At 41.6% G+C, this 27,369-nt stretch overlaps 1 protein-coding gene across 2 annotated transcripts; it reads left to right on the plus strand.

Annotated features, from left to right (window-relative positions):
• The first annotated feature begins 64 nt into the window (after positions 1 to 64).
• LOC140117839 (retinol dehydrogenase 16-like) lies at positions 65 to 25,905 on the plus strand. Of its 2 annotated transcripts, none has more exons than XM_072134963.1 (6): positions 65 to 223; positions 12,341 to 12,663; positions 14,954 to 15,212; positions 17,808 to 17,974; positions 20,062 to 20,299; positions 25,695 to 25,905. In XM_072134963.1, the coding sequence occupies exons 2-5, from the start codon at positions 12,351 to 12,353 to the stop codon at positions 20,280 to 20,282; spliced, it is 960 nt and encodes a 319-aa protein (XP_071991064.1). In that variant the 5' UTR covers positions 65 to 223; positions 12,341 to 12,350; the 3' UTR covers positions 20,283 to 20,299; positions 25,695 to 25,905. The 2 variants fall into 2 exon arrangements, with proteins under 2 accessions (XP_071991064.1, XP_071991065.1); XM_072134964.1 differs by lacking the exon at positions 65 to 223 and adding an exon at positions 9,818 to 10,066.
• Positions 25,906 to 27,369: the final 1,464 nt, after the last annotated feature.

The following is a 27,369-nucleotide window of genomic DNA, read 5'->3' on the forward strand; positions in this document are numbered from 1 at the left end:
AGGATTGCTGTCTTTTTTTCAGCATGTATAATTTTTACCTTTTATACTACTCCACCCTTCAGGATTTATTCCAAGTACAATCACTGTGCCAGAACCTGCCTGTGTAAATAAAGCTAGTGTGATATAAAAAGGTAAAGTCCATCACTTTTTTCCTCAGTTAAGAGAATGAACCATATCAGGTCAATTCTCCAACATATAGAACTTCTGAAACCGTACTAGAAAGGTAAGATTTAATATTTTAGTAATTTCTGGTTGGGTACTATTCAGTAGTGGCAGAAAAATATAATAATTGCATAGTAATAAGACAGAGGATAAAGAGCAAAAAGAGGGGTGGTTACTGTCATATTCCAACAGGGGTGGATTAAGACTGCAATGGGCCCTGGGCTTTATGAATTTTATTATGAATATTATAGCTCTAGGCGTCTGCAATTCAATTCATACATAGGGCACTAGAATCATGCTTCATGGGGAATGGAGGATGTGTCCTTTTCACCTGCTTTTATCCTGCAGTTTCAGGACTTTTGGAGGACCTTCAAAGGTCCTAAAAAGGCTCTTGTGTATATGTGTATTGAGAACAGGAACAGGTGTATGACAATTTCATGGGTAAAGGTAGTAAACGTTTTTTTCTGTATAAAATTTGGTGGGTGGTTTGGGTGGCCACGGGCCATCACCTACATTACAATTCTCTACTGTATGCAGATTACTGTATTTTGCAGATAAAATGTTGTTGCTCTGGTATGTTACTTGCTCTTCAAAGCTAAATAAAAGTTGTGATCGCACACTTACATAACTATTATTTTATACATTAAGGTCCATTTCTACTTACAAGTAGCACAAATGAGACATTTGTATACTATTTGCTCACACCAAAAACACTTTCTATTTGTGACACACAGTATCAATGAATGAATGGTAACATAAATACACATGCACATACCGAGGAAAGTGAATACAATATATAACAATACATTTTTTTAAAAAACATAATACTAATAGCTCCATAGATTCAATCATTATTCTGCTTTTCACGCTACTGTTCTAGAAGTGGAAAGGTTAGACATGTAACAACATGTCTTTCTCACGTCATTCAGTCGAGGACACTGATATATTATGCAAGCAATGCTCGATAAAGTTCTCAAGGCTTGTATAAATACAATTTGTGACTTAGAAAAGCCTAGAATTATTACCGGATTGGATATTTGTAGGTTACACCATGGGCCACATTCATCAATACTAGCGCAGTCTGTACTAGGTGCAGTTTACCTGTGGAGTGTGCAGAGTGCGCCAGAAAAAGTGGCGCACATTCTTCATTAGTATGGTGCACCCTTCACTGCTCGGGAAGTGTGCACCAACTTTTTTTTGGTGCTACTTGAACACAGAGCAGTGCTACCTGCAGTGCGACACTATTTCAATTAAGTCGTAGTAATAAATATGGTGCTTAGTCCGACTATGCACTTAAAAGCCCCTTCATGTGCAGAATTTGTTGACCAGCCGGGGATAGTGCGGCCACGACATAAAACTGGTGCAGACTCTTCATAAATACATGTGCAAGCAGTTTGCACGTTATTTTCAGTGCAAAGTCAGACAGAAAACTTTTTTTTTATAAAAAAGTAAATGCGGGGCCATATGTTAAAAAAACAGATACAGAAATAAAGTAGTGTTACAAATCACTTAAAGGGGTCATTTATCTTATCTCTGTATGTTTTGCATAGTATTTGTCTGCCGAGTACAATGTAAACGCCCGACCGCTTGCAAAGCGATCCAATGTATTCCTGAGGGGGCGGTCCGAGGCGCTGCCTCTTCCCCAGACCGCCCGTTCGATCCATAGGCAGTCAATGCCCCTAAACCAGCCTGTCCCCTCATAAATACATCGGACAGCTTTGTGACTGGTCCGCGTTTACATTGCACTCTGCAGCAGTATTAGATAGCATTATAGGAGGTTTCCGGAAACGCTATCATTCTAACACTGCAGCATTTGTTTAAGCACTAGGAGCTGCTTACTTTAGTAAGCAGCTCCTAGTGCCAAATTTATGGGTGACAGGTCCTCTTTAAAGGGGTTAGCTAATTTTTTACATAAATTGCCCATGTGTTTTTACTGCCTTAATAATATTCCCTAAATGTTCATCAATTGATTCTTCATCCTTGATGCTTCCTTTAGTGCTGTGTGCAGACTCTCTGTGCACTCTGTAGGATATTTGTTTACATGTCTGGACACTAATAAATAGGAGGGACCTGCAGCAGGAGATGATGACTCATCCTGCTCTCCCCCCTTCCCTCTCTGAGACGGACTGAGAGAAAAAAAACACACTGGAGGCTTCCTTTAGGAAGGACTGAAGGCGTGAGAATCGGGAAGCTGGGTGGAGATGCAAAGTGCAGCATGTGGATAACAGGGAAAGGCTGAAGCTAAGGCAAAGACACAGGAACATATACATGCAGACATTTTTAATGGAAAAGATTAATGGAAAAGTGGCCAACCCCTTTAATAAAACATAATTGAAACATACACAACATACATGCTGATGGGAGGGGGAATCCCTCTACCTTTATAATACATTCCCAGCTGTTTGTTACATAATTGCTGATTATACAGTTCAAAAGTCTTTGGAATAAAGGAATTGTGACATTTTTCTGTGCAAAAGCACATCTGGCCATAGCAATTGTGATTGTTGTTCTGTCCCCACACAAGGCGATTGAAGGTGTAACTGACTAGTAGATAGTAACTGGGAAACTTTCAATCGCCTTGTGTGGGGACAGAACAGTCAGAACTTGCCTTACAGCCCAAAATCAAAGTCAGAAATCTCTCCTGCAACAAGTTCATGTGCAGTGACTCTGCCCGGGTATATTACATGTCTGGACAAGCCTCAGGGGAAGCTCAGTGTATCTGTTATATCCTATACTTGCAGCAAGGTCTTCTTCAGACCATCCTCCTACTAAGAGACTTCCTGGACATATCTCACGTTGCTGCAGTCAAAGAAATTTGAAAACCCTGCAATTTACTGAAATTACCCTGGGAATATTATTGGGGTGTCCCACAGAAGCTGTGCTGCGATTTTTAGCCCCAAATCAAAAACTTTGTTTTCTTAAAGAGACAGTACACCTTACACCAAAATGGCTGAAAAAGATGTGGAACAATTTCCCAGTGATAAAACACAGCAAAGACAAGCTGATTCGGATGATTTTGAAGAGCAGGAAAAGGAAGTCGCACTTTCAGCAGACGAGATTGCACGACCAAGACGCTTTCTCAAACCGACACTGAAGGTCATTGAAAACTATCACACTACAAAAGATGAGTTCTGTGATAACCTGGAAGATCTATGGAAACGAGTTACCTCCCTCATGTCAGGCTTTCAATCCCTCAAAGGTAATGCTGAGAGGTTACAAGACTTCGTTACAAAGCTGAATACAGCGCACAAAAGATATAAGCGACTTCTGGCAAAGTACGTTACGTTCTTAAAAGACTGTAATATTGATGAAGCCTTAACAGAGCTGAACAAAGCAGAATCAGTAGACAGAGAAAGAGACGCCATGGTGCAGAATGCTAAAGCTAAAGCGGAACTCCATATCTCTCATGTACAGGAGTCTAGATCACACGCATCAACTTCATCCAAACATTCACCACGAACATACAGATCATCATGCTCAAGAAGCTCAGTCCTAAGTGACAGATTACTAGAGGCCCGCATAGATGCAGAGCAATCCAAAATAATACGTGCCTTCAGAGAGAAGGAATTAATGGCAGATGCTAAGGCTAAAAAAGAGAGAGCAGAAGCTGAGACCAAGAGAGCAGAAGCTGAGGCCAAAAGAGCAGAAGCTGAGGCCAAGAGAGCAGAAGCTGAGGCTCTGATAAAGACTCTTCAAATAGAGATGGAAGAGGAAATCGCATTAGCCAAAGTAAAGGTACTTGAGCAAGCTTTGAGCCAGGGTCTTGATCCAGTTTGCTCGCCACCACAGGAAACAGACAATCCAGTTGATCGCACCAGTGATTATGTGCTGAAACAGTCATCTGCAGCGCTCCCTATTCTCAGTACTGTTCAAGTTGACAATGCTGAAACATACAAGTCAGCTCTACCTGAGGTTCCAGTGCTGTCCATAGCACCTGCACAAACTAATAATCTTCACCCTGTTGTACCTTCTCATGGACAGTTATCTCAGCAAGATGGTTATTTTCTGGCCTACAGCATAAGCAGCGGTCATCAGAACTTCCAGAGGCTAAACCACAGCTCAACCCTTCAGCGACCTCATTCTACCCAGGAACATCTCACCCTTTCACGCCAAGCAACCCATACGCCCAAGGGGTACCACGAGTTGACACGGCAACAAGCAGTGAGAAAGCAGATATGTCTGAGTTTGCTAGGTATATGGTTAGCAGGGAGCTGATCAACACCAGTCTCTCAAAATTTGACGACCCTGCAGAAAGCTACAGAGCATGGAAAGCAACCTTCAAAGCTGCCATCGCCAACCTTAACCTAACCGCAGAGCAGGAGCTTGACCTCCTTGTCAAGTGGTTAGGACTGTCTATGTGGGAGAAGCAGAAGCAGGTCTTGCCGCTGCCTGGCAGAGACTTGAACGTACCTTTGGCAGTGCCGAAGCGATAGAGAAATCCCTATTCAAGAGATTGCAGAACATTCCAAAGATTAATCTCAAGGAGGTCAACAAGCTCCAGGACTTAAGTGATCTGCTTATGGAACTGGAACTTGCCAAAAGAGACCCTCGTCTATCTGGATTGTGTTATCTGGATACTGCCCATGGGGTGAACCCAATTGTCACAAAACTACCATACAGTTTGCAAGAGAAATGGGCAACATCAGTCTCAAGATACAAAAGGACACATGATGTCACCTTTCCCCCGTTTTTTCATTTTTGCAAGTTCATCGATGAACAGGCCCAGATGAGAAACGACCCCAGTCTCGACTTTCTGGAGCTCAACACCGCAACTGCATCATCATCAAGGTATGAAGGCATCACACAAAAACACGGAGACTTTAAGAACAGTGTGAATGTTAGAAAGACCAACCTGCCACCACATGCAGTAGCCACTGGTAAACGCCATACTAACTCTTCAGGAGACAAATCCTTCAATCGTGAATGTCCCATTCATAAAAAAACACATTCCCTAAACAAATGCAGAGGATTTAGGTCCAAACCCATACAGGAACGGAAGAAAATCCTCACTGAGCTAGGGGTATGTTTTAGATGTTGTGCTTCATTGGAGCATATGGCAAAGGACTGTAAATCTGCAATTGAGTGTGAGGAGTGTCACAGCGACAGACATGCCACAGCTATGCACCTAACCCCACTCACCAGAGATTCACCAGCTGTATTCACTAGTATTCCAGCTCCAAGCCATGGCGGGGAGCCCCAGAAACCTGCTAACTCTACCACAGATGTTTCCTGTTCATGCTTGGAGGTATGTGGAGAGCGCCAAAGAGACAAATGTTGTGCCAGAATATGTTTAATCAAGGTTTACCCAGAGGGACAACCAGAAAGGGCTATAAAAATGTACGCAATCATCGATGACCAAAGCAACCGGTCACTAGCCGGACCTAAGTTCTTTGAAGCCTTTGGAATCAAGGGACCTGCAACACCTTATACTTTAAATACCTGTTCAGGTAGCATAGAGACTTGTGGAAGAAGAGCACAAGGATTCATCGATACTGCTATCAATGGGGACACAGAGATACCTCTACCTACTTTGATTGAATGTGACCAAATACCCGATCACAGGAATGAAATTCCCACCCCAGAAGCTGCATTTCACCAACCACACCTAAAGCACCTGGTCAGTGTTATCCCACCTTTGGATAAGGATGCCGAGATTCTACTTCTGCTTGGCAGGGACAATCTAAGGGTACACAAGGTGCGTCAACAGTGTAATGGTCCTGACTATGCCCCGTATGCCCAGAGACTAGACTTAGGATGGGTAGTCATAGGAAATGTATGCTTGGATCAACCAGGAGTTAACTCTTTTAAGACATATGTGTGTGGGGATGGACGCACATCTTACATCAAGCCATGCCCTCATCACTATAAGGTGAAAGAGAAAAATACAGACCTCATACAGGTGCCTGATGTCATTCCCTCCCCCTATGCTGATGACCTGGGGAGATCAGTGTTTCTCACAACTAAAGATGACAATAAGGTAGCCTTGTCAGTAGAGGACAGTGAATTTATCAAGATAATGGACTGTGAGTTCTCTAAAGATGAAACCAGTCATTGGGTTTCTCCATTGCCCTTCCGAGCTTCCAGCGCAAGACTCCTTAATAACCGGGAACAAGCTTTGTCTAGATTCAACTCTCTTCATCGTACTCTAAACAACAAGCCTGAAATGAGAGAACATGTTGTAACCTTTATGGAAAAAATATTCCAGAAAAACCATGCAGAACTGGCTCCATCCTTAAAGAAGAATGAGAAGTGCTGGTACTTGCCTTCATTTGGAGTATACCATCCGCAGAAACCTAATCAAATTAGGGTTGTGTTTGACTCAAGTTCCAAACATCAAGGTATATCTCTTAATGATGTCCTTCTCACAGGTCCTAATCTGACAAATAATCTACTCGGAGTCTTGATAAGGTTCAGGAAAGAGCCTGTTGCCATCACTGCTGATATAGAACATATGTTTCACTGTTTCCTAGTCAGAGAGGACCACAGGAATTTCCTGAGGTTTCTGTGGTACAAGGACAATGACCCCAGCATGGAGATGGTGGAGTATCGCATGAGGGTACATGTATTTGGGAACTGCTAGAGAAGGAGAGTCTGATTATGGAACAGATGCCAGAGACTTTGTTGAAAGGGAATTCTATGTAGATGATGCACTCAAATCATTACCTACAGAAGAAGCAGCAATTGATTTACTCAAAAGGACTCAAAACATGCTGTACCAAGCTAAACTACGATTACACAAAATCGCTTCAAATAGCCTGGCTGTCATGAGAGCCTTTGAATCAGATGACCATGCACCTGGATTCAAAGACATAAACTTGGGACTGGACAGTCCACCCTTGCAAAGAAGTTTAGGCCTGAGGTGGGATCTGTCAACTGACTCCTTCGGCTTTCAAGTAAGTTGTGCAGACAAACCATTCACAAACGTGGTGTCCTGTCAGTTGTAAACAGCCTATATGATCCACTGGGATTTGTAGCGCCTATTACCATACAAGGTAAATCCTTACTGAGACAACTTTCTGAAATCGTCAAAGATTGGGATGCTCCACTTCCTTCTGATAAAGAGAAAAAATGGGAAGCCTGGAAGCAATCTCTGTGTGCTTTGGATCAGATCCGCATCCCGAGATGCTATGTAAAAATCTCACTCACTGCTAGTGCAAGAAAAGAACTCCATGTGTTCTCAGATGCTTCCACAGAGGCCATAGCAGCTGTCGCCTACCTGAAGGTAACAGAACATAACAGTCAAGTTCATATTGGGCTAGTTTTCGGCAAAGCTAAGCTAGCCCCCAAGCCTGATCACACTATTCCCAGACTTGAACTTTGTGGGGCTGTGTTAGCAGTAGAAATAGCAGACTTCATACAACAAGAACTGGGTACTGACCTAGAAGAAGTCCAATACTACACTGACAGTAAGGTCGTCTTAGGTTACATCTACAATCAGACCAAGCGATTTTATGTGTATGTCAGTAACCGCATACAGAGGATCAGGAGGTCCTCCAAGCCAGGACAATGGCACTATGTACCATCTGAGCTTAATCCAGCAGATCATGCCACTAGGCCTATGTCTATAAGTACTTTTGCTAACTCTTCTTGGCTCACAGGTCCAGAATTTCTGCTAAAACAGGCGAACAAACATGTTCTAGAGGACTTCAGAATCCAGGATCCAGATAATGATCCAGAAATCCGCACTGAGGTTGGTGCATTAGTCACTGGAACAAAGCCAACTTCCAGCCTCGGTTGTCAACGCTTTGAACGTTTCTCCAGTTGGAGGAGACTCGTAAGAACTATTGCAAGGTTAGTGCATATTGCAAGATGCTATCACCATACATCTGGGGATAAAGATTGTTGTGGTTGGCATATCTGCCATAAACCCTTTTCTGCAGAGGACATTTCTCAAAGTGAATTCCTTATAATACGTCACGTGCAGCAGGAAGAATTCAATACAGAATGGAAGTGCCTGTATAACAAACAGCAGGTTCCAGCAAAAAGCCCTATTGCCAATTTGAATCCATTTTGGACAGTTTTGGATTGTTAAGGGTTGGTGGTCGACTAAATCAAGCTGGCCTGGGAGTTGCGGAGCAAAATCCTATCATCATTCCCAGCAAACATCATGTTACCATCTTGTTGATCCGACACCACCATGAAAAGACAGAACAACAAAGTTGGCAAATGACAGAGGGCAAGTTACGATCTGCAGGCCTTTGGATTGTAGGCATGAAGAAACGTGTGGCACACTTACTGCATCACTGTGTGCATTGTCGGAAAGCAAGGGGAAAGCAGTTACACCAACAGATGGCTGACTTACCTGCAGTCAGACTAAGTACTGAGCCACCCTTCACTTATGTTGGCCTAGATGTCTTTGGGCCATGGATGGTGTCTGCACGCAGGACCCGTGGTGGCCACGCAAACAGTAAGCGTTGGGCCGTACTGTTTACTTGCATGAGTGTGCGGCACGTAGAGGTCATAGAATCTATGGATGCTTCGAGTTTGATTAACGCTTTAAGACGCTTCTTTGCAATAAGAGGACCAGCAAAGCAGTTGGGATCTGACTGTGGAAGCAACTTCATTGGAGCATGTCGAGAACTAAACATTGACACAAAGCCCATCCAAGATCAGTTGGCGGAGAACGGTTGCACTTGAATTTTTAATCCTCCACATAGTTCCCACATGGGAGGCGCCTGGAAAAGGATGATTGGGATCTCACGCAGTATCTTAAATTCTATGCTAATGGATGTGAATTCTTCAAGACTCACACATGAGACTCTGATTACTCTTCTTGCTGAAGTTTCCGCCATCATCAATTCAAGACCTCTTGTGCCAGTATCAATGGATCCTGAAACGCCAGTCATACTGACTCCAGCTACTCTTCTCACCCAGAAGACCAGGAATCCACTAACGCCAAGCAGAGAGTATACACATGCAAACATCTACCAAAAACAGTGGAAACATGTACAATACTTAGCAGATTACTTCTGGAACAGATGGCGAAAGGAGTATCTTGTAATTCTTCAAGGAAGAAGAAAATGGCAACATCCGAAACCAAATCTCAAAGAAGGAGACCTTGTGTTGATGAAGGAGCAACAAACAGAAAGGATTGACTGGCCTATGGGACTAGTCACAAAAGTTCTTCCCAGCAAAGATGGCAAGATTCGGAAGGTGGAGTTGAAGATCTCCAGGAAGGGCGAGTCTAAAACATTTGCAAGACCAATCAATGAGCTCATTCTGATACTACCCATTGAGGATGTTCCTGCAGGATGAACAGGACTGAACTTTATTCATGGATCTTGTTCGTGACTTGAGAAACAGGATTATCTTAGTGTTTTATATTGTATTCTAACATTTTGTTACAGGTTTTGGACTATATCTTATAGACATTAGTTCATAGTGAAATCCCCAAAGGGAATTTCAGACGGGGAGTGTGCTGTTCCCCTTAGTTGTGTATGTTGTTATTCTACTGTTTACATTACTGCATTTTGTTCTACCTCCATTATTCTTCTATGTGATATATTGGGGCTATGCTGCCATCTGCTGGTCAGGATGCACATGCGCTCCCTCTGCTTGTTTTATAAGTTTTTTCTAAGTGGGAGTGGTTTTGGAGCCTGTTCCTTGTTATTTTCCTGTGGCAGCCATCTTCGGTTGCCTGTAACTGGGAACACACGTGTTTTGGGCTACTGAAGCATCAAATTCTGACCAGCAGCTCAGATGTCCGTATTACAGAAGCGTATATCATCTTCAAGACTCATCAATTACCAGCATCAACAGTCTCAGAGCCGCACAACACTGTATCTGTGACTATCGCTGTAGCAGAGGTAAATAAAGCAAGTCTTGCTTCACATCACTGAGTTACTGCATCTTATCCACTGCATCTGAGCTCTGGTCCTGTCTGCTCCACATTCTGGATACGAAGGTAGGAAAGTTTCCCAGTTACTATCTACCAGTCAGTTACACGTTCAATCGCCTTGTGTGGGGACAGAACAATTGTCTCAATCTTATATAGATACCTCCCGTATCGTATCATATCATACATCACCAATTGACCTTAAAGGGGTTTGCCCATAAAGGCAAATTCTCAAATTTTAATCCCCTAGTGATATTTACACAATAAAGATCATTTGTACAATTTTATCATTTATAAGATTCCAGAGTGTGGACGTGGACTCTCTAATTAAGCAGATTGGGGCACACTTACTAAAGGTTTTGAGCCAGTTCTCTGTTGGATTTTGCACGTTCTTTCTAGTATAAACTGCTTGCACAGGTATTTAAGAAGTGTCTGCACCACCAATGTGTCGCACGTGACTGTTTTGTGGCGCAGGTGCTCAATCGGACCATACACTTAATTTAACATGCAAAATCTGTCACACTCCCCACGTTAAAGGTGCAACACAAAAAAGTTGGTGAACTGTCGGGCCAATTTTGGGGGAAATTATGTAGCACAAATATGGAAGGATAATAAGATAAAACTATTTAGTTCACTACAAGAGATATATGGAATAAGAGAGAGTGATTGGATATGATATTTTCAATTGTCACATGCACTAAAAGGGGATGCACATAAGAAAAATATACATATAGAAACACATGCTGGTTTAAGTTTGGTGATAATGGGAGGGACTAATCGGAAATTGGTTTCAAAGTTATATCGACACATGGTGGTTGGTATGTCACAATTGGAGGGAAGTAAAGCCAAAATTAAATGGGAAAGAGTGATAGGCCCTATCGAAGGGGGGGGGGGGACTGGGGTAGGATTCAGAAGAACACAAAAAAACGGTCAATAAATGCTAATCACAGAATTATACACTTTAAGATGGTTCATCAATTATATTACACTCCACAAAGCCTGTCCAAAATGGGGGTTAAGCCAAACTCCAGATGTTGGAAGTGTCAAGTATTGGATGCAGACTTCTTTCTTTTGATTTGGGGATGCCAACTAGTTTGGGAATTCTGGGAAAAGGTATTTGGAAAAATTTGTAATGTGTTGGAAATTAAGTTAAATATGTCTCTTCAAACTGCCATATTAGGATTAATAGATAGTCAAGATATAGAAAGAAAATATGGTAGATTGATCCTTAGATTGATGAATTTGGCTGGTGTTTGTTTGGCGCGCAATTGGGGATCAAAAAACCCCCCACAATGGAGGTATGGTATAACCTTTCACTTTTGATTAAAAAATATGAATCAGAGTATAGGTAAATTAATATATACTGTTAAACAAAATGTGTAATTTTTATGTGTATTTATATGTTTTCTATGTATAAGCACTAATCTCTTTTTCAATAAAGATTTCTATGTATAAAAGAAAACAAAAGAAAAAAAAACATGCAAAATCTGTCACACTCCCCACGTTAAAGGTGCAACACAAAAAAGTTGGTGAACTGTCGGGCCAATGCAGAGAAGCGCCAGATTCATGATTTCTGGCGCACGATCTTAATGAATCTGGCGCACCCAGCATTATACACGGGCAGAGCACTTTTCATGCAGTTTCCTACATTCTTAATAAATGTGCCCCATTATGATCCATCTAGTTCTGTGAGCTGACAATGTGGTTATATTATAAGGGTACAGGTTTATATACACTTTCACCTGGCTTCTGAACATTCACTAGTATCTGACACATAGAAAGAGAGATGAGAGATGATGAGATCCATGAGATGCATATTACACATGACATACTCAGCTATGCTATATCTCACCTACAACACATATTGTCAGATCTACTGTGCCTACCCCTCCCCTGGATAAAGATCTTATCTGTCTGTAGCTTAACTCTCCTTAGGTGCTGCCAACAGGAAGTGTCTGTGTATGTGTGAACTTCTCCTGGAATGCAGGGGCTGGAGGCAGAAAGGAGCTTAGTGCAGCGTCAGACAGAGGAGCAAGATGCCTTTCCCGACCCTAAACACAGAAGATACAGGGTCAGGTTGGGCTTATATCAGTGAAATGCTGTATTTTTGTTAATAACAGTGAATTAGAGAATGTGTTATTTTGTTATCCTGAGTACATTTAAGAAACTTGTCTTCGTGGGAATACCCCTTTAACAATTCACCAGCAGTGCATTGGCGCCCTAGGCAGGTACCTACTCTCCCAAACCCCTCCTTTGCCCTGACCACAGCTGTAGAGCAAGTATTAAGACAGAATGTCGGAAATGCTATATTTTATATTAATAACTTTTCCTTTTCTTAATTAGCTCTTTAATCATGTGGCTCGTTGTGTTGGCCCTAGTGGTTGTGCTCTTAGTGTACAGATGGCACAGACAAAGTCTGATATTGGAGAATCTCTCAGATAAATATGTCTTTATCACCGGATGTGACACTGGATTTGGAAACTCACTGGCAAAGCAACTGGACAAACGTGGAATGAAGGTTCTAGCCTCTTGCCTGACAGAGAAGGGGGCTGAGAACTTGAAGAAGGAGACCTCTAGTAGATTACAAACTACAATATTGGATATTTCTGACAGCAAGAATGTGAGCTCTGTAGCCGAGTGGGTGTCTCATGTTGTTGGGGACAAGGGTAAGTCAGATAAAGCCCTAGATATGTACTGCACATTTGGACAAACTTAAAAGCAAGCAAGCCTTTTACCATGAAAAATCTATCTTATCCACCAGGAAATGTTTTATAATTAGATAAATGGAGCATATTGATATTTGAAATTACAGAAACAGTATTCAGGAAAAGATCAGAAATGATGCATGATAAGTGATATATAACACATTAATAATTTGATAACAATACAAAAAGGGAAATGCATAACACTATATAAATCATGATTGAAAAATAAATAGATTAAGACAATTCATTGTAAAGTAACGCAGGCACTAATCACACAATAATTCAGGTATGCCGCAGTGCAAATAAAGTGCAAATGCAAAGTGTCAATTTGCAAACAAAAGAGTTCAATGCATACCCATATTTGTAAAACACATACACTTGGGTTAAGCATCCCTGCCTTTTTTAAAGGACACTGAGAAAGGCAGGGATGCTGAAACGGGCGTCGGGGAAGCATATTGATATACTGTAGAAAAAAAAATCTCACTCCTCCAAAATCCTTTGTTTATCTAAGCTTAGGAGTCTAGTGGGTGCTCCTATTTCATGCTTGATAGCCATATCTTTATGGATGCTCATTTAGGCAAGGATACAAAAGAAAATATTCAAGAATATCTACCATCAAAATCAATCATGATAAACCAGGGACACTACCTCATAGATGAAGGCACCGTGACTCTGATAATCTTCTTATATTTGTTATCCATGGCCTCCTTCCTTCTAAAATCTGCTTTTAAAATTATGCTAATGAGCCTTAGGAGCTCAGTGATGTCTTTTCATTTGTTATCTATGTAGTGTTCCAGAGTGCCTTGGATGGCACTTGCAGGTCTGTCATTATGGGGCAGCAAACTGGGCATTTGCCTGGGGCCCCTTGTCCTAAATGGGCCCACTGCATGTGGACTTTTGTGGGCAGAGGATGTGAAAGTAGGAAAGCAGCACAACAATTATAATATAAGGGGGTGCAAAACCCAGGGGACCCTCTTACTGAATGTGACTGTTCATAAAATAATTTTATTTTGGGGCGACACTTTTAGTTTTGGGCGGCTGTGTACAAGTAGTATTTTATATGTTTCATGAGGTAACATGTTCTTATGTAAACTGTGTTAAGTATTCCTTGTACCATTGTAATTGGTTGGCAGAGAATAGGTCACATTGTAGTGTAGTTTCAAACACATGATGGCAACAGTGACAGCCACAGTCTGTGGTAGGACCTGCTTTAGGTAGTGTTAGTACTTTCCGTTTTTTCTACAACTTGCTGGATGGCAGGCTTTGGCCAGGGGGAAAATAGAGACCAAGGAGGAGAGCTGAAGTGTGAGAGAAAATTCAAGTATTTAAAGGGGAAGTTGTACAAGGGCCATGTAGTAGCTTTTGACTTGGCCTAGATGGTTAAGCAGAAAGTTCCCTATCTTAAAGAAAGGGAAAAAAATCATAACTCATTTACAGACACCAATATTAATATCTATGTGTAACTGGACTGTATAATTAGTTAGTTATCAGTAAAAGCGTTATTGTTACAATGCCTCCTCCATGTCTCCCTGTTGTCTGGCTCCCTTGCACCTGACCATCATCAAGGGCCATCTTGCCAGACAACAGTATCAAGGCTTCACAGGTCCACACTGCTGACTACCACAAACATCAGTGCAGCCGCCCTAAAAGCCCTACAATAGCCCCTAGAAGGATGGGATTACAGGGAAGTGCCAGAGAGTAGTCAGTTCCTGTGAAAGCCCTCATGTCCACCGGAGACGCTGACAAGTCAGTAAGCAAGGCTATGATGCTCCACAAGGTCCAGCCATCCCACAGGTAACAGCACCACTCTCACCCTGCAACTTGTTGTATCCTCTCAACCCAAACCTCAGCACTATAAACACTGTAGAGAGGAGCCTTAACACCTACACACTTTGCTACTACTACCAGCATCATCCTCTCCTCTGTCCCTCTCACTCTCTTCCACACCCCGGTACCCTGCATTACAATAAACATTGCAAGTCTCCCCTCCCCCTGCACTTTCTGCTCACTGTAACAGCCTGTGATGCTGCAGGGGCTCAATCCCCCAATTACTCCTAATTTACTTCCCCAACAAGTGGCAACTGTACATTCTCTAGAGCCCTAACTGCCAACATTATGGAGTTACTGAAACGTGATATTGGTATGATAACCATGTGTTTTGCACTTAACTAGGGTAAGCTACATATTATACTATGCTGTGCCTTTGACACATTTAAGAATGCTTTTTACATTCAAAATAATATTTTTGTAGGACTCTGGGGTGTAGTGAACAATGCTGGGATAACAGGTCAATTGGTTCCCCTTGGATGGCTGAAAAAAAATGACTTTCTCAAGGTTTTAGATGTGAACTTACTGGGGATGGTTGATGTGACACTATCGTTACTGCCACTGGTCATAAAAGCCAAAGGAAGGATTGTTAATGTCTCCAGTATTGTCGGTAGATTGGCTGTTATTCCAGGAGGTTACGCTCTTGCCAAATTTGGTGTAGAAGCCTTCTCCGATACTTTAAGGTGAGTGAGCTGAATATATTTTTGTTAAAGAGATATTTGTACCATGATTTACCTTACCCCCCTGCAGAAGAACATACGGAGTACTTCGCCCAAAAAAACTGTCCAGTGGCCTGTTGTGGCCCATTAGAAAAAAAAACTGCTCAAGCGCCGTACCCGGTAAGAAATAGAACTTGTTCTATCTTTTTCGGGTCAGGCAGCTGACTCATGTATGTGACAATGGAATCAACAGCAATGTGCATGAGCCCTAAGTACTAAATGTTGACATGGGCTAGGGCTATGTACCCAAAATATACATTCATCAGTATGAGGGCTAACTACTTTGTTGTTTAGGGCTCTGTCAACACAGGTTTGATTTTATTGTCCAACTCTGCCATCCATGACAAAACTTCACCATACAAATATGCAAATGAGACTGAAGTGCTTTGGAAGAGCACCACAGCTTCAGCTCTACTTTGTAGAGCCAGGAGTGACATAGCTGAAGGATGAATGATAGACAGCACTGGAGGTGGAAATTTTTATAGCTGTGGAGCCAGAGCTGTGAGCTGCTAACTTTCATCTCAAGGCGGAGATCTCAAGTGTATGTGTATTTTTATTTTTTTCCTCACCTTAGATTTCGAGCTCATACACAAAGACACTAATGGTGTGGGACACACAGCCTGCTAGAGTAAGCACTTAATGTTCTACACATCTTTCAGCCATGAATCAGTGGAACTGGTCTGTCTTTCAACATTTGTATTTCAAAGGTTAAAAGCCGCCCAAAAATCCAGAGTAATATGTGGCATGATGAAAATACAAGTGAAAAATACTTTATAATCAGCAGCCATAAAACCAAAGCTTGCTATATCCCAAGATGAGCAAGAGATCTTGTTAGGGTCCCACATGCCAAACCTACCTTTTACACCCACATTTAGGCACATAAGATTCTTATTTGTACTTACCTCAGCGCACCATGAACATCTGCCCACACCGCAAAAGAAAGGACAGGTTCTATTCCAGACCATCTTTGAGGTACTTGCATTCACTTTCTATGGACATTGGCGGGTAGAGTGACACTTACAGCCTATTGCTTGTGGCCTGCAAAAAGCACAAGGTCATGTGCATAAGGCCTTAGCCTCTGCTCATACATGCACAAACCAAAAAGAGCAATGATGTCTGTTATTCTCTTTGTAAAATATTTGAAATTGGGGATTAGGAATTTAGAATAATATTTATGGATGTTATGCAGTATGAAAATGGTAATCATGTAATCATGTACCCAATTCCATCACATCTTATCCCCAACCCCACCACTGTGCTTATCCAAGCTTTAAGTCATCTCTTTTATTAATAATAATCTTTATTTATATAGCCTTTCACTATCCATTCAGTGGTCTAACTACGATCGTAGCAGCCGGGGCCCGTCAGGTTAAGGGCCGGGGATGCACAGTCCCTGTGTCCCTGCAGTGCTTTACCACGGCCCTGCGGTAAGTGGTCCGGGGATGCACTGCCGGGTGCCTGCCGGATCGTGCCCCTGGGCTCCTCCCTCTTTGTCCCGGGTAATGCACTCCTAAACCTGGCCCTACCTCTCTTCTAACCCACCTGTGTTCACTGTATGTGTGTATATACTGTATGAGTTTGTATATGCTCTGTGTATTAGTGTATAAGAGTATATGAGTGCATAAATGTGAGTATAAGTGTATACTTGTATGTATGTATATGTGTGCGAGTATACGAGTGTAGAACTATGTGTGTGTATAATTGTGTGTGTAATTGTATAAATATGCCTGTATAAGGGTACATTCACAAGAATGTATGGGGGACGTATATCTGGCCTCTCACTACAGCACAGAACTGCTGTATGTGCTCTGTAGTGGAGCAGGATGCTGACGGCACCCTGCTCCACTACAGAAATCATCTCTATAAACATCCAGAGGATGCAAATAGAGATGAAAGTAGAGGGAGCCAGGTGACAACATTCGGGGCACCAGTCAAAAGATCCGGGGCTTGTTCCCCGGATCTTTTGACCTAACGACGCCCCTGATCTCCTCATACCTCTCTATACGGACGTTCAGTGTCTATCACTCTCATACCACCTCTTCACCTCGTCCCCTCTCTGTCCCTTAAAGCTCTGTCCTGGGAACCCTACTCTTCTCCATTTACACCTCTGTCCTAGGACAGCTCATTAAGTCCCACAGCTTTCAGTACCACTCATATGCAGACACACAGATCTATATTTCTGTCCCTGATATTTCCTCTCTTTTTGCCAGAAACCCAGAGTGTATATCAGCCATATCCTCCTTCTTTCCTCCACCTAACACATCCCTCCCACCAGGCCTAACAGTCACTATAAATGGCTCAAACTGATGAGCTCTTCTCCTTCACCTCATATCTCCATCTGCCCTCAGATATAGATTGTGAGCCCCATGGGCAGGGTCCTCCTCCCACTCCTTCCAGATCTCTGTAATTTTTGTATTTGCATTTGTACTTGTCTTTATATAATGTTTTGCGAATCCCTTATTGATTTACAGAAATAAATAATAATAATGTATAATATAATTACTATAAATCAGGTGCAACTGAATATTTTTTCCTTGACATCTAAATTCCTGTTTTTAGGCGGGAAGTTAATGATTTTGGAGTAAAGGTCTCGATAGTTGAGCCAGGGGCTTTCAAAACCAACATACAATCACTTTTAACTGTTATTAAGAAAAATGCAGAAGATAAATTTAATTTGCTGCCAGCTGAGACCAAGAATATCTACGGAGAACAATATCTAAAGAAATGTAAGATCATATTAAACTTTACTGTAGAAAAAAAAAATCATTGATTAATGTTGCAATAACACAGATTGTGACTCTCGGGCTGCAAATTATGGATATGTTGTCTGTATTTTGCAGCCAGTGCATCTGCAAAAAGATTTGTGTTATCCATATGTCATCTGTTTTTCCAAATCCACAAAAAAAAATGGTAAGACTGGCAAAGATGTCACTAGTTTGTTCTAATCACTTCAAGGGTCACATGGTTGTGTTACCTAGTGAAGTGATCTGCTAATACAAGTGGTTTATTAAGGGGACAGTACATGGAAATAACAAAAAAACTAAGAGACATGAACATAGGAAAGGGTAGGAAATGAAGTGCCTTGTTATTTGTTATCTACCGGAATGTACAAACTTTTATATACCAGCCACACATACACTTGTAACCTACGCATAGGCCTGGAAAACTTCAACTACTACTGTCTTACCCAATTTGCAGATGGTGTACAGTTCATTAGGTGACATCCTTTACTCCAGAGATATCATTATGGGAGATCAAAGAAACCTGTAAGACAAGGACAGGTAAAAAGACATTGTGCTTCAGTTATCTTACTGTCATGATGGCTTTGAACCTCCAGATAAAATAGAACTGATACCCTTACATTATCACAAGTCATAGCATGCAAACATATTATTTATAATGAAGAATGAGGGACAATATGATTCTAACAACACCACACCAATGCCCATCGACATTAATAGGAATGGAATTTCTTATATAGATGTACACAACTGGATAGGTATACAATGCAACTTGGTCCATAGTAAGTATTAACCCCTTAAGGACACAGGGTTTTTTCACTCATTTCTCGCTCTTCACCTTCAAAAATCCGTAACTTTTTCATTTTTCCGTGTACAGAGCTGTGTGAGGGCTTTTTTTTGTGCGTAACAAATTTTACTTTCCAGTGATGTTATTTATTATTCCATGCCATGTACTGGGAAGCAGGAAAAAAATCCCAAATGAAAAAAATGCATGCTCGTCACATTCAAATTCTTGTGGGCTCAGTTTTTACGACTTTCACTCTGCGCTCCAAATAACACCTCTGCTTTATTCTTTGGCTTGGCACGGTTGTGGTGATACCAAATTTATACAGGTTTTATTGCGTTTTAATACATTTTCAAAAATTAAACGAATGTGTATGAAAAAGAAAAAAAATATGTGCATCTTCTGACGCTAATAACTTTTTCATACTTTGGTGGACGGAGCTGTGTGAGGTGTCATTTTTTGCAAAATGAGCAGGCGTTTTCATAGCTATCATTTTGAGGTCTGTGCGACATTTTGATAACTTTCTATTACATTTTTTATGTCATGTAAAAAGGTGTAAAAGTCGCATTTCGGAGATCTGACCACCATTTCCCGTTTTGGAGGTCACTGCTGGTAATAACCGTTTTTATATTTTGATAGATCGGGCATTTTGGGATGCGGCGATACCTAATGTGTTTGATTTTTACTGTTTATTATGTTTTTTATCAGTTCTAGGGAAAGGGGGTTCATTTGAGTTTTTATTTTATTAATTTTTAACATTTTTTAAATATTTTTTCACTATTTCTTAGGCTCTCTAGGGTACATTAACTCTAGATGGTCAGGTCGTTCCTACCATATACTGCAATACTACTGTACTGCAGTATATAGAGTTTTTGCATATGATTCACTACAATGAGCCACTGGTTCATTGTAAAGAATCTCCTGAAACCATGCATCCTCGCGTCTGACGAAGACCTGAGGCTGTCATGGCAACTGATCGCTGCCTCCCCCCACCCCCCAGCGGCAGAAGAGAGGTTAACACCCGCGACCGGTGCAAGCACCAACTGCGGTGCTAGCGGCGGGTCTTTTCTGCAATACGCAGGAAAGCCCATCTCTGTATGAAGAGAGCTCAGCCCGTGAGCCCTCTTCATACACCCTTCATAGCTCTGCGGTGGATATATCCGTCAAAGAGTGTGAAGGGGTTAAAAAATGCAATGCAATGTAAATTCAATGCAAATAATATATAACATTTCACTGAGATAATTTGTATATAGTTCACATTACATGCTTTGATATTCTATCTATGCAGATTTACAAAATATAGATGAATTGTCTACAAAAAGTTCTTCCAGGCTATACTTGGTAACAGACTGTATGGAACATGCACTGACTGCCTGTCACCCCTGGACAAGATACTCTGCTGGATTAGACGCCAAACTATTCTACATTCCTCTTTCCTACCTCCCAACATTCATTACGGATTATGTGTTATCACTGTATGCACCAAAACCAGCTCAAGGAATGAAGTGATGTCCAGCAGCAAATAGGTGGGTGAAAGATTCTTTGACCTGTGTGTAATACATAGAGAAAATTTGTCAACGTTCTGTTGGGGTCCCAAGTTCAGACACTGTGACTGTTACCGTCTACCCAGGGGAATCTGGACTTTTCCATCTCGGGAATTCTTGACTATTGGCTACTGGGGCTACTTGAATATTGGTTACTAGGATGTGTGTGACTACAGGCCACTTAGGGCTATGTGACTATATCCTATAGTAGGCTGCATGACTATTAGCTACCGTGGGCTGCATGACTATTGACTACTAGGAGCTCCACAACTGTTTCACCAGAAAGGACTAGAAGGACTAGGATCTGCATGTTGGAGCAACGTATAAGATGGGAAGGCATATACACTCACTGGGGGCTATTTATCAGTGGGTTTTCTGGGCTCTTTTTGAACAAAAAGTCACAGGGCATTTCCCACCAATGGAACATAGAATCAATAAAAAAGATTAATAAATCTGCTGGCTATTGCAAAACCTTGTTGGGCTTTGCAAGGCCAGATTTATGACACTGCTAAGAGCAGAACATTAATTTTAATATAGCAGCAGACAGTAATCTGAGTTGTGTTATGATCCTATAGAGGCCACCAGATAGGCAACTTTTAGAGACCGATTGTAGAGATCATCTACAATCTATACTAGTGGGAATAGTAGGGATAGATCTATCCACAACCATCTATCTTCCAATATATGAAGTGAGCAAACCCCTCTGAATAGTAATATTGGGTCACATTTACTTACCCGGTCCAGTGGCGATCACCGAGGTGCATTGTCCGACGAGGATGAAGTCCGACGCGATTCAATAAGATTGTGCATCCATTGCATGTGTCGCTTCCCCACTGAGGTCTGGCGGAGTTCACCTTCTTCTTCCCGGTGTATGTGAGTGCATTGTCTTGCACCACAATTTGAATTTTAAATCCCGCGCTTAGTCCGAATCAGTCGGGTTGTCCAGCGGCCACGCCCCTCGATTTTTGTCGCATGAAAGTTGTGCAATTGTGCCAAAATCCGATCGCGTGCCCCAAAAACTCCTGTTAAATGCGAAATAGTTGGGAAACCCAATGGAAATACGGTGTGCGGATCCTTAGTAAATGTGCCCCATTGTGTTGTACAGAGGATAGTATACCCTAATCCTTGAATACTACATTTTCAGTTACTGGCCTTTGTGTTTTTAAATTTTCACCTTAGCTGTTCATAACGAAATATACAATAAAGGTTATATTTTAATCATTCACTTAAGCCATGTTGGATAGAGGGTTATTTTTGGTTGCAAGCCGCGTGACTATTGGTGTATTATATATTGTTCAATTTCCCATCCACCTAGCACTATACAATCAATAGGGTCAACTAAATTATCTCTCTCTCTTGGGAATTGGGTTTTGCAGTTCGTTATATCACACGGCTCTGATTACTCTCTGATACTAACGAGCCGCGCACCTGTGTGACCATGGTCAGTTTTCTGTCTACTGGAATTATACAATGAATCTTTCTATAGCATGACAGCAAGCAGAGATCTAGAATACCGTGAGGATTTGATACAAATAGTAATAATCAGGTGCATGGCTAGTGTACAATCCTTTGTACTTGTATATTCAAAAAAAGGGCACTCAATCCAGTGTAATGCAGAAATATGAATATTTCTGCATAATACTGGTTTGAGTGACAACTTTTGGAATATACTTAGGGCTGGATCATAAGGCGTGCTCCTGTGGCGCGAACCCGGGGCCCAAACCACAGTTTATTTGGCCCCGGGAGCTGGGCCGAAACCACCAGTGTCCTTACTTTAGTCTATGGCAGAGCGAGGGAACAATAAGTTCCCTGCTCTGCCATAGACAATCAGGTTTGAGCAAAGTGGCGCATAGTGTGACGTGGCAGTATGTGACATAGCCGCGACATCACGGCACCACCTGTAGCAGGACGCCACCATATTTGTTTACATCCACCCTGATTCCGCGAGGGAAGATGAGGATGGCGCGCATCGGGGGAACGATGGAAGGGGAGAACAATTTTATTATTTATACCTAGGACTGTATATAGTTCTCATAGGGTGATTGTATATAGTTATTATAGGGGGCTGTATGTAGTTATAGGGGGCCTGTATTAAGCTATTATAGGGGTACTGAATGTGGTTATTATAGGGGGACTGTATATAGTTATAGGGGGACTGTATATAGTTATTATAAGGGGTGTATATAGTTATTATAAGGGGTGCATATAGTTATTATAAGGGGACTGTATATAGTTATTATTGGGAGTCTGTTTCACAACTCATGGAGCTAAGCTAAGTTGTTGATGTGCACACTCTTTCGCTCTCAATTGTCATTGATGAGTGTGAAAAAGAGAACATCAATTCATCATTGCTATGCCTATTACTTTTATGAACTTTTCTGTCAATGTGCAGATGAGGCAGATGGTGGTGCGGTATTTCTGTCGTCATTTGCAGTAGTTGTCACATAATGCAACTGAATGGCCTAATAGTGCTTGCTGTAAATGCAGGGTCCGTCCAGTCATTAAAAATGCAACAAACTAAAACACTCCGCATTCCCTGAAATATTCCCTAGTTTATCATACCAAACAGCCCCCTCATGGGTATTTTATATAAAACCCCTTTCACCCCCCCCCCCCCCCCCATTTGGATTCATTAGATACAGCGGCTCTCATCCCCATGGAGTCCTTCTGTACAACATTATGTGGGCCCCTCAAGCAGGTCTGGGCCCCGGCACTTGCACGTGTATGGTGCCAGCCCTGACACCACCAAGCAGGAGATATAGAGTTCCCTGCACACAAAAGCCCTGCGAAGCACATCTCCAGTGAGTCAGAAATTATATGGAATAACTATATTTCATTAGTGTATCTTAGAAATCCCTTGTAACCCCAGTATGATACAAGAAGAGAGCAGTATTGGACCACAAAGGAGGTGAGCTCCTTCCACACTAGCCTTTTTCACATTTGTGTTCTAAGCATGCTTCTGAACACTGCATTGAACACTGACCCATTGGGGGTCATTTACTAAGGGCCGATTCGCGTTTTCCCGACGTGTTACCCGAATATTTCCGATTTGCGCCGATTGTACCTGAATTGTCCCGGGATTTTGGCGCACGCGATCGGATTGTGGCGCATTGGCGCTGGCATGCATGCGACGGAAATCGGGGGGCGTGGCCGAACCAAAACCCGACGGATTCGGAAAAACCGCCGCATTTAAGACAAAAAATGTGTTGCGAAAATTACACTTACCTTCACCAGGTATAGGCCGGTGAATTTCAGGGCATTCCAGCGCGCCTCCGGGGAACTTCAGCGCAGCAGCGCCACCTGGTGGACGGCGGAGGAACTACCTTAGTGAATCCCGGCCGGACCCGAATCCACCGCAGAGAACGCGCCGCTGGATCGCGAACGGACCAGGTAAGTAAATCTGCCCCATTGTATTCATTGGGTTTTGTCAGACATGAAACTCCACAAAGAAGGGGAAACAAAAAACAAAATGTAGAAACCATAAAATGGTTTAGAAAAATTAAAGCAAATCCATTTAAAAAAGACAATACATACAGCAAAAGTGCACCAATGGTCAAAACAACGAATTATACATAATACATAAATCACAATAAGCCTATATAGAGGGTGTAGTCCTCAGAACCAGTCAAGGTATTTGCTTACAAACAAGTATTGCAAACATACACAAGTGTATACAGACCAAGGGTGTACACCACCCAAAACAAAGCAAGGAGCAATTAGTTTTTATATTTTAATATATACGCATTAAATAAATAAAAAGTTTTAAATTAATTCAGATCATTTTTGTAGTCTTCCATTTATAATATACACATCTGCAAGGTTCACATCATTAATTACCTTGAATGGGCGTCTACTTGGTGTCCTTGTGCTAGTATATAAGATCTTGAAATCCAAATGTTCAGTTTCCTTGACAAAGAAGGCAGTAGAGCCTTTGAACACTTAGGAAGTTTGCCCAGTGCAGCATCTGTAGGAAGGCGACATCACCAAACTTTACAATTGGATTGCATACAGAGTTGTTGCCACATTCCCATTTTCATGCTAGTGGAAGGATTCTTCTTTTCTCCAAATATACTTATCCCCTCGTCATCAGGAACTGTAAAGAAGGAGGATATGGTGGAGTATGTATGAAAGGGGAATAGAGACAAGCCGCAAGCCTTGTGATTTCTATTGGTGCAGACACAACCTACAGGTATACAGCACACTGACACTCTGTTATTGGTAAGGTTTTGCTAGTATATACGAGTAGAGATGAGCGAGCACTAAAATGCTCGGGTGCTCGTTATTCGAGACGAACTTTTCCAGATGCTCGAGTGCTCGTCTCGAATAACGAGCCCCATTGAAGTCAATGGGAGACTCGAGCATTTTTTTTAATAAAACTGAACAGTAAAAGAACAGTGCAAAAAAAAAAATTCCAGATGTTTGCAGATGTTTTACTTGTAAGAACACATTGAAATAACACTATTCTTCACTTTGCAGGTGTTCGCGCGTGTCTCCCGCTAAGTTAGGAGATGTGCACGAACATCTGGAATGTGAAGAATATTGTTCTTTCAATGTGTTCTGCACTTAAATGTTCCTGTATTCACTGTTTTTAATGTTTTAATTCTATTCTTCACATGCGCGTGTCTCCCGATAGGTTCGGAGATACACGCGCACAGCTGCAAAGTGAAGAATAGAATTAAAACATTAAAAACAGTGAATACAGGACCATTTAAGTGCAGAACACATTGAAAGAACAATATTCTTCACATTCCAGATGTTCCGAATATCTCCGAACCTAGCGGGAGACACGCGCGAACACCTGGAAAGTGAAGAATAGTGTTATTTTAATGTGCTCTTACAAGTAAAACATCTGCAAACATGTGTAATATTTTTTTTTACAATAAAAATACTTTTATTCAATTTATTTTATTAATTTACTGCTCAATCTCGAGCCGGCGAGATACTCGTCTGAGTAACGAGCCGGTCCGAGTATGCTAATACTCGACCGAGCAGTATACTCGGACGAGTATACTCGCTCATCTCTATATACAAGTCTAGTATACAAGCCTTTCCACTAACACTAACCCTGCTAACCCTAACCCTGCTAAAACTGCTTAGCCTAACCGTACTTACCCTAACCTTGCTATCATTAGGATACAAACCCTAAAAAAAATAGCACTGTTAAAATAATAATCTGAAGTTACTGAGTATCTACCGACTGCTTTTATTTCGTCCCCCCAAGAGATATGGACAAAATGGGGATGATAAGTATTCATAAAAACATCTTAGGCTGACAATATAATATTGACCATAGTCATATGTCAAAGAGTTTTTCCACAGAATGTGAAAATAATACTGTGATACTTATAACAAATATTTTTTATTTTTCTATGCACAGGTTGAACTGTTTCTTTCAATGCCCAACACCAAGTTGTCTCTGGTGACGGATGGAGAATGCTCTGACTGCTGTCCCCAAGATACATAATTCAGCCAGATGGGACAAAAGATGGGATAAATCATTGTTTCCTCAATACCTCCATTCACATTAAATGTACCATTTCTATCCTTAACAAAGGACATTACAGAATAAAGGTGTCCTTTTATACTGATGTACATGTGTCCTTTACTGCAACTTACACCAATTATCCTATTTGCCAAAAAAATTCTGAAGATTCACAAGTAGGTCTAGGTTCAGAAACTCAAGACTAACACAAATGTTTTTTTACATAAATACAGCACCAGGACCAAGTTCTGCACAAACACATTACCAAAACAAAGCTCAATGCATAAATGAAGCACCAAAACCAGGCTCAGTATACAAATATTTAGGGTTATCAACCCGCATTGGAGGCAGGGTCGGCTCCAAGTTTCAGTAGACCCCTGGGCAAGAGAGCCTCAATGGGCCCATTTGCAGTGAACTCATGTGGCAGCATTAAAAATTAAGAAACTAAGTAAAATATTCCCTAGTTTATTCCAAAACAGCCCTGTCATGGTTATTTTATATACAGCCCCCTATTAGATACAAGGGCGGCACAGTGGCTAAGTGGTTAGCATAACAACCTTGCAGCGATGGGGTCCTGGGTTTGAGTCCCATCCAGATCAACATCTGCAAAGAGTTTGTATGGGTTTCTACCCACACTACAAAACATACCGGTAGGTTGATTGGATTGTGAACCCTATAGGGACAGGGACTAATGTGACAAGCTCTGTGCGGTGCTGCAGAATATGTGTGCACTATATAAATAAGGAATTATTATTATTTATAATTATACAACCACATCATATTTCTAAAATGTACAGCCCCCAGGGATTAATTATATACAAACCCCTCACCAAACACTTTGAGGATCCTGGGGACTGAGAACCGGCCGCTTGGGCCCCCCCAGAAGGGCCCAGGCACTTGCCCGGGTATGCCTGGTGCTGGCGTCAGCCCTGACTGGACGATGCAGACCTGATCTTGTAGTTACAGCACAAAAATGACTGGTCTGTAAATAAGTATATTTCCAGTGAAATTATAATTCTAAATTAGCATTTTCTAACAATTTTGGATCATGCTTTTGTATTCCTCTGTATATGTAATAGTAGCTTAATAGCTAGGCATAACAATGTCTCCCGTCACAGGGATATGCAGTCACCACTGACAATGACGAATAACGCCTGATTGACAATAAGTCATGGGCTACACAGATACTAATTGTAGTGGTATTGATTGATTTAACTAATAAGTGCACAGGATTCCATGGCACTCAATTTATGGCTGTGCACTGCACAAGAATGGATGTGTACTGCCACTGTAGCTCTATAGGTAAATTGCATTACAATAAGACTTCATGTAGCTCCTCCTCAAAGGATCTCACGTGTAGCACAAGCATTTACTGTAAATCTAGTGACTCACATATGATAGGAGTTCTTTTTCAGTTTCTTAATCTAACTTACCCATTTGACAGCTTCTTACAGCTGTCATCATCTCCTACACCTTCTTTACACAAACTTTATACTGTTATCTCACTCCAACAGGATAGTAATAATATACCTCCACAATATCCAATATAGCAATGGTTCCTCCACAATAA

Source organism: Engystomops pustulosus, chromosome 2 (assembly GCF_040894005.1).
Source record: "Engystomops pustulosus chromosome 2, aEngPut4.maternal, whole genome shotgun sequence".
Classification (NCBI taxonomy): domain Eukaryota; kingdom Metazoa; phylum Chordata; class Amphibia; order Anura; family Leptodactylidae; genus Engystomops; species Engystomops pustulosus.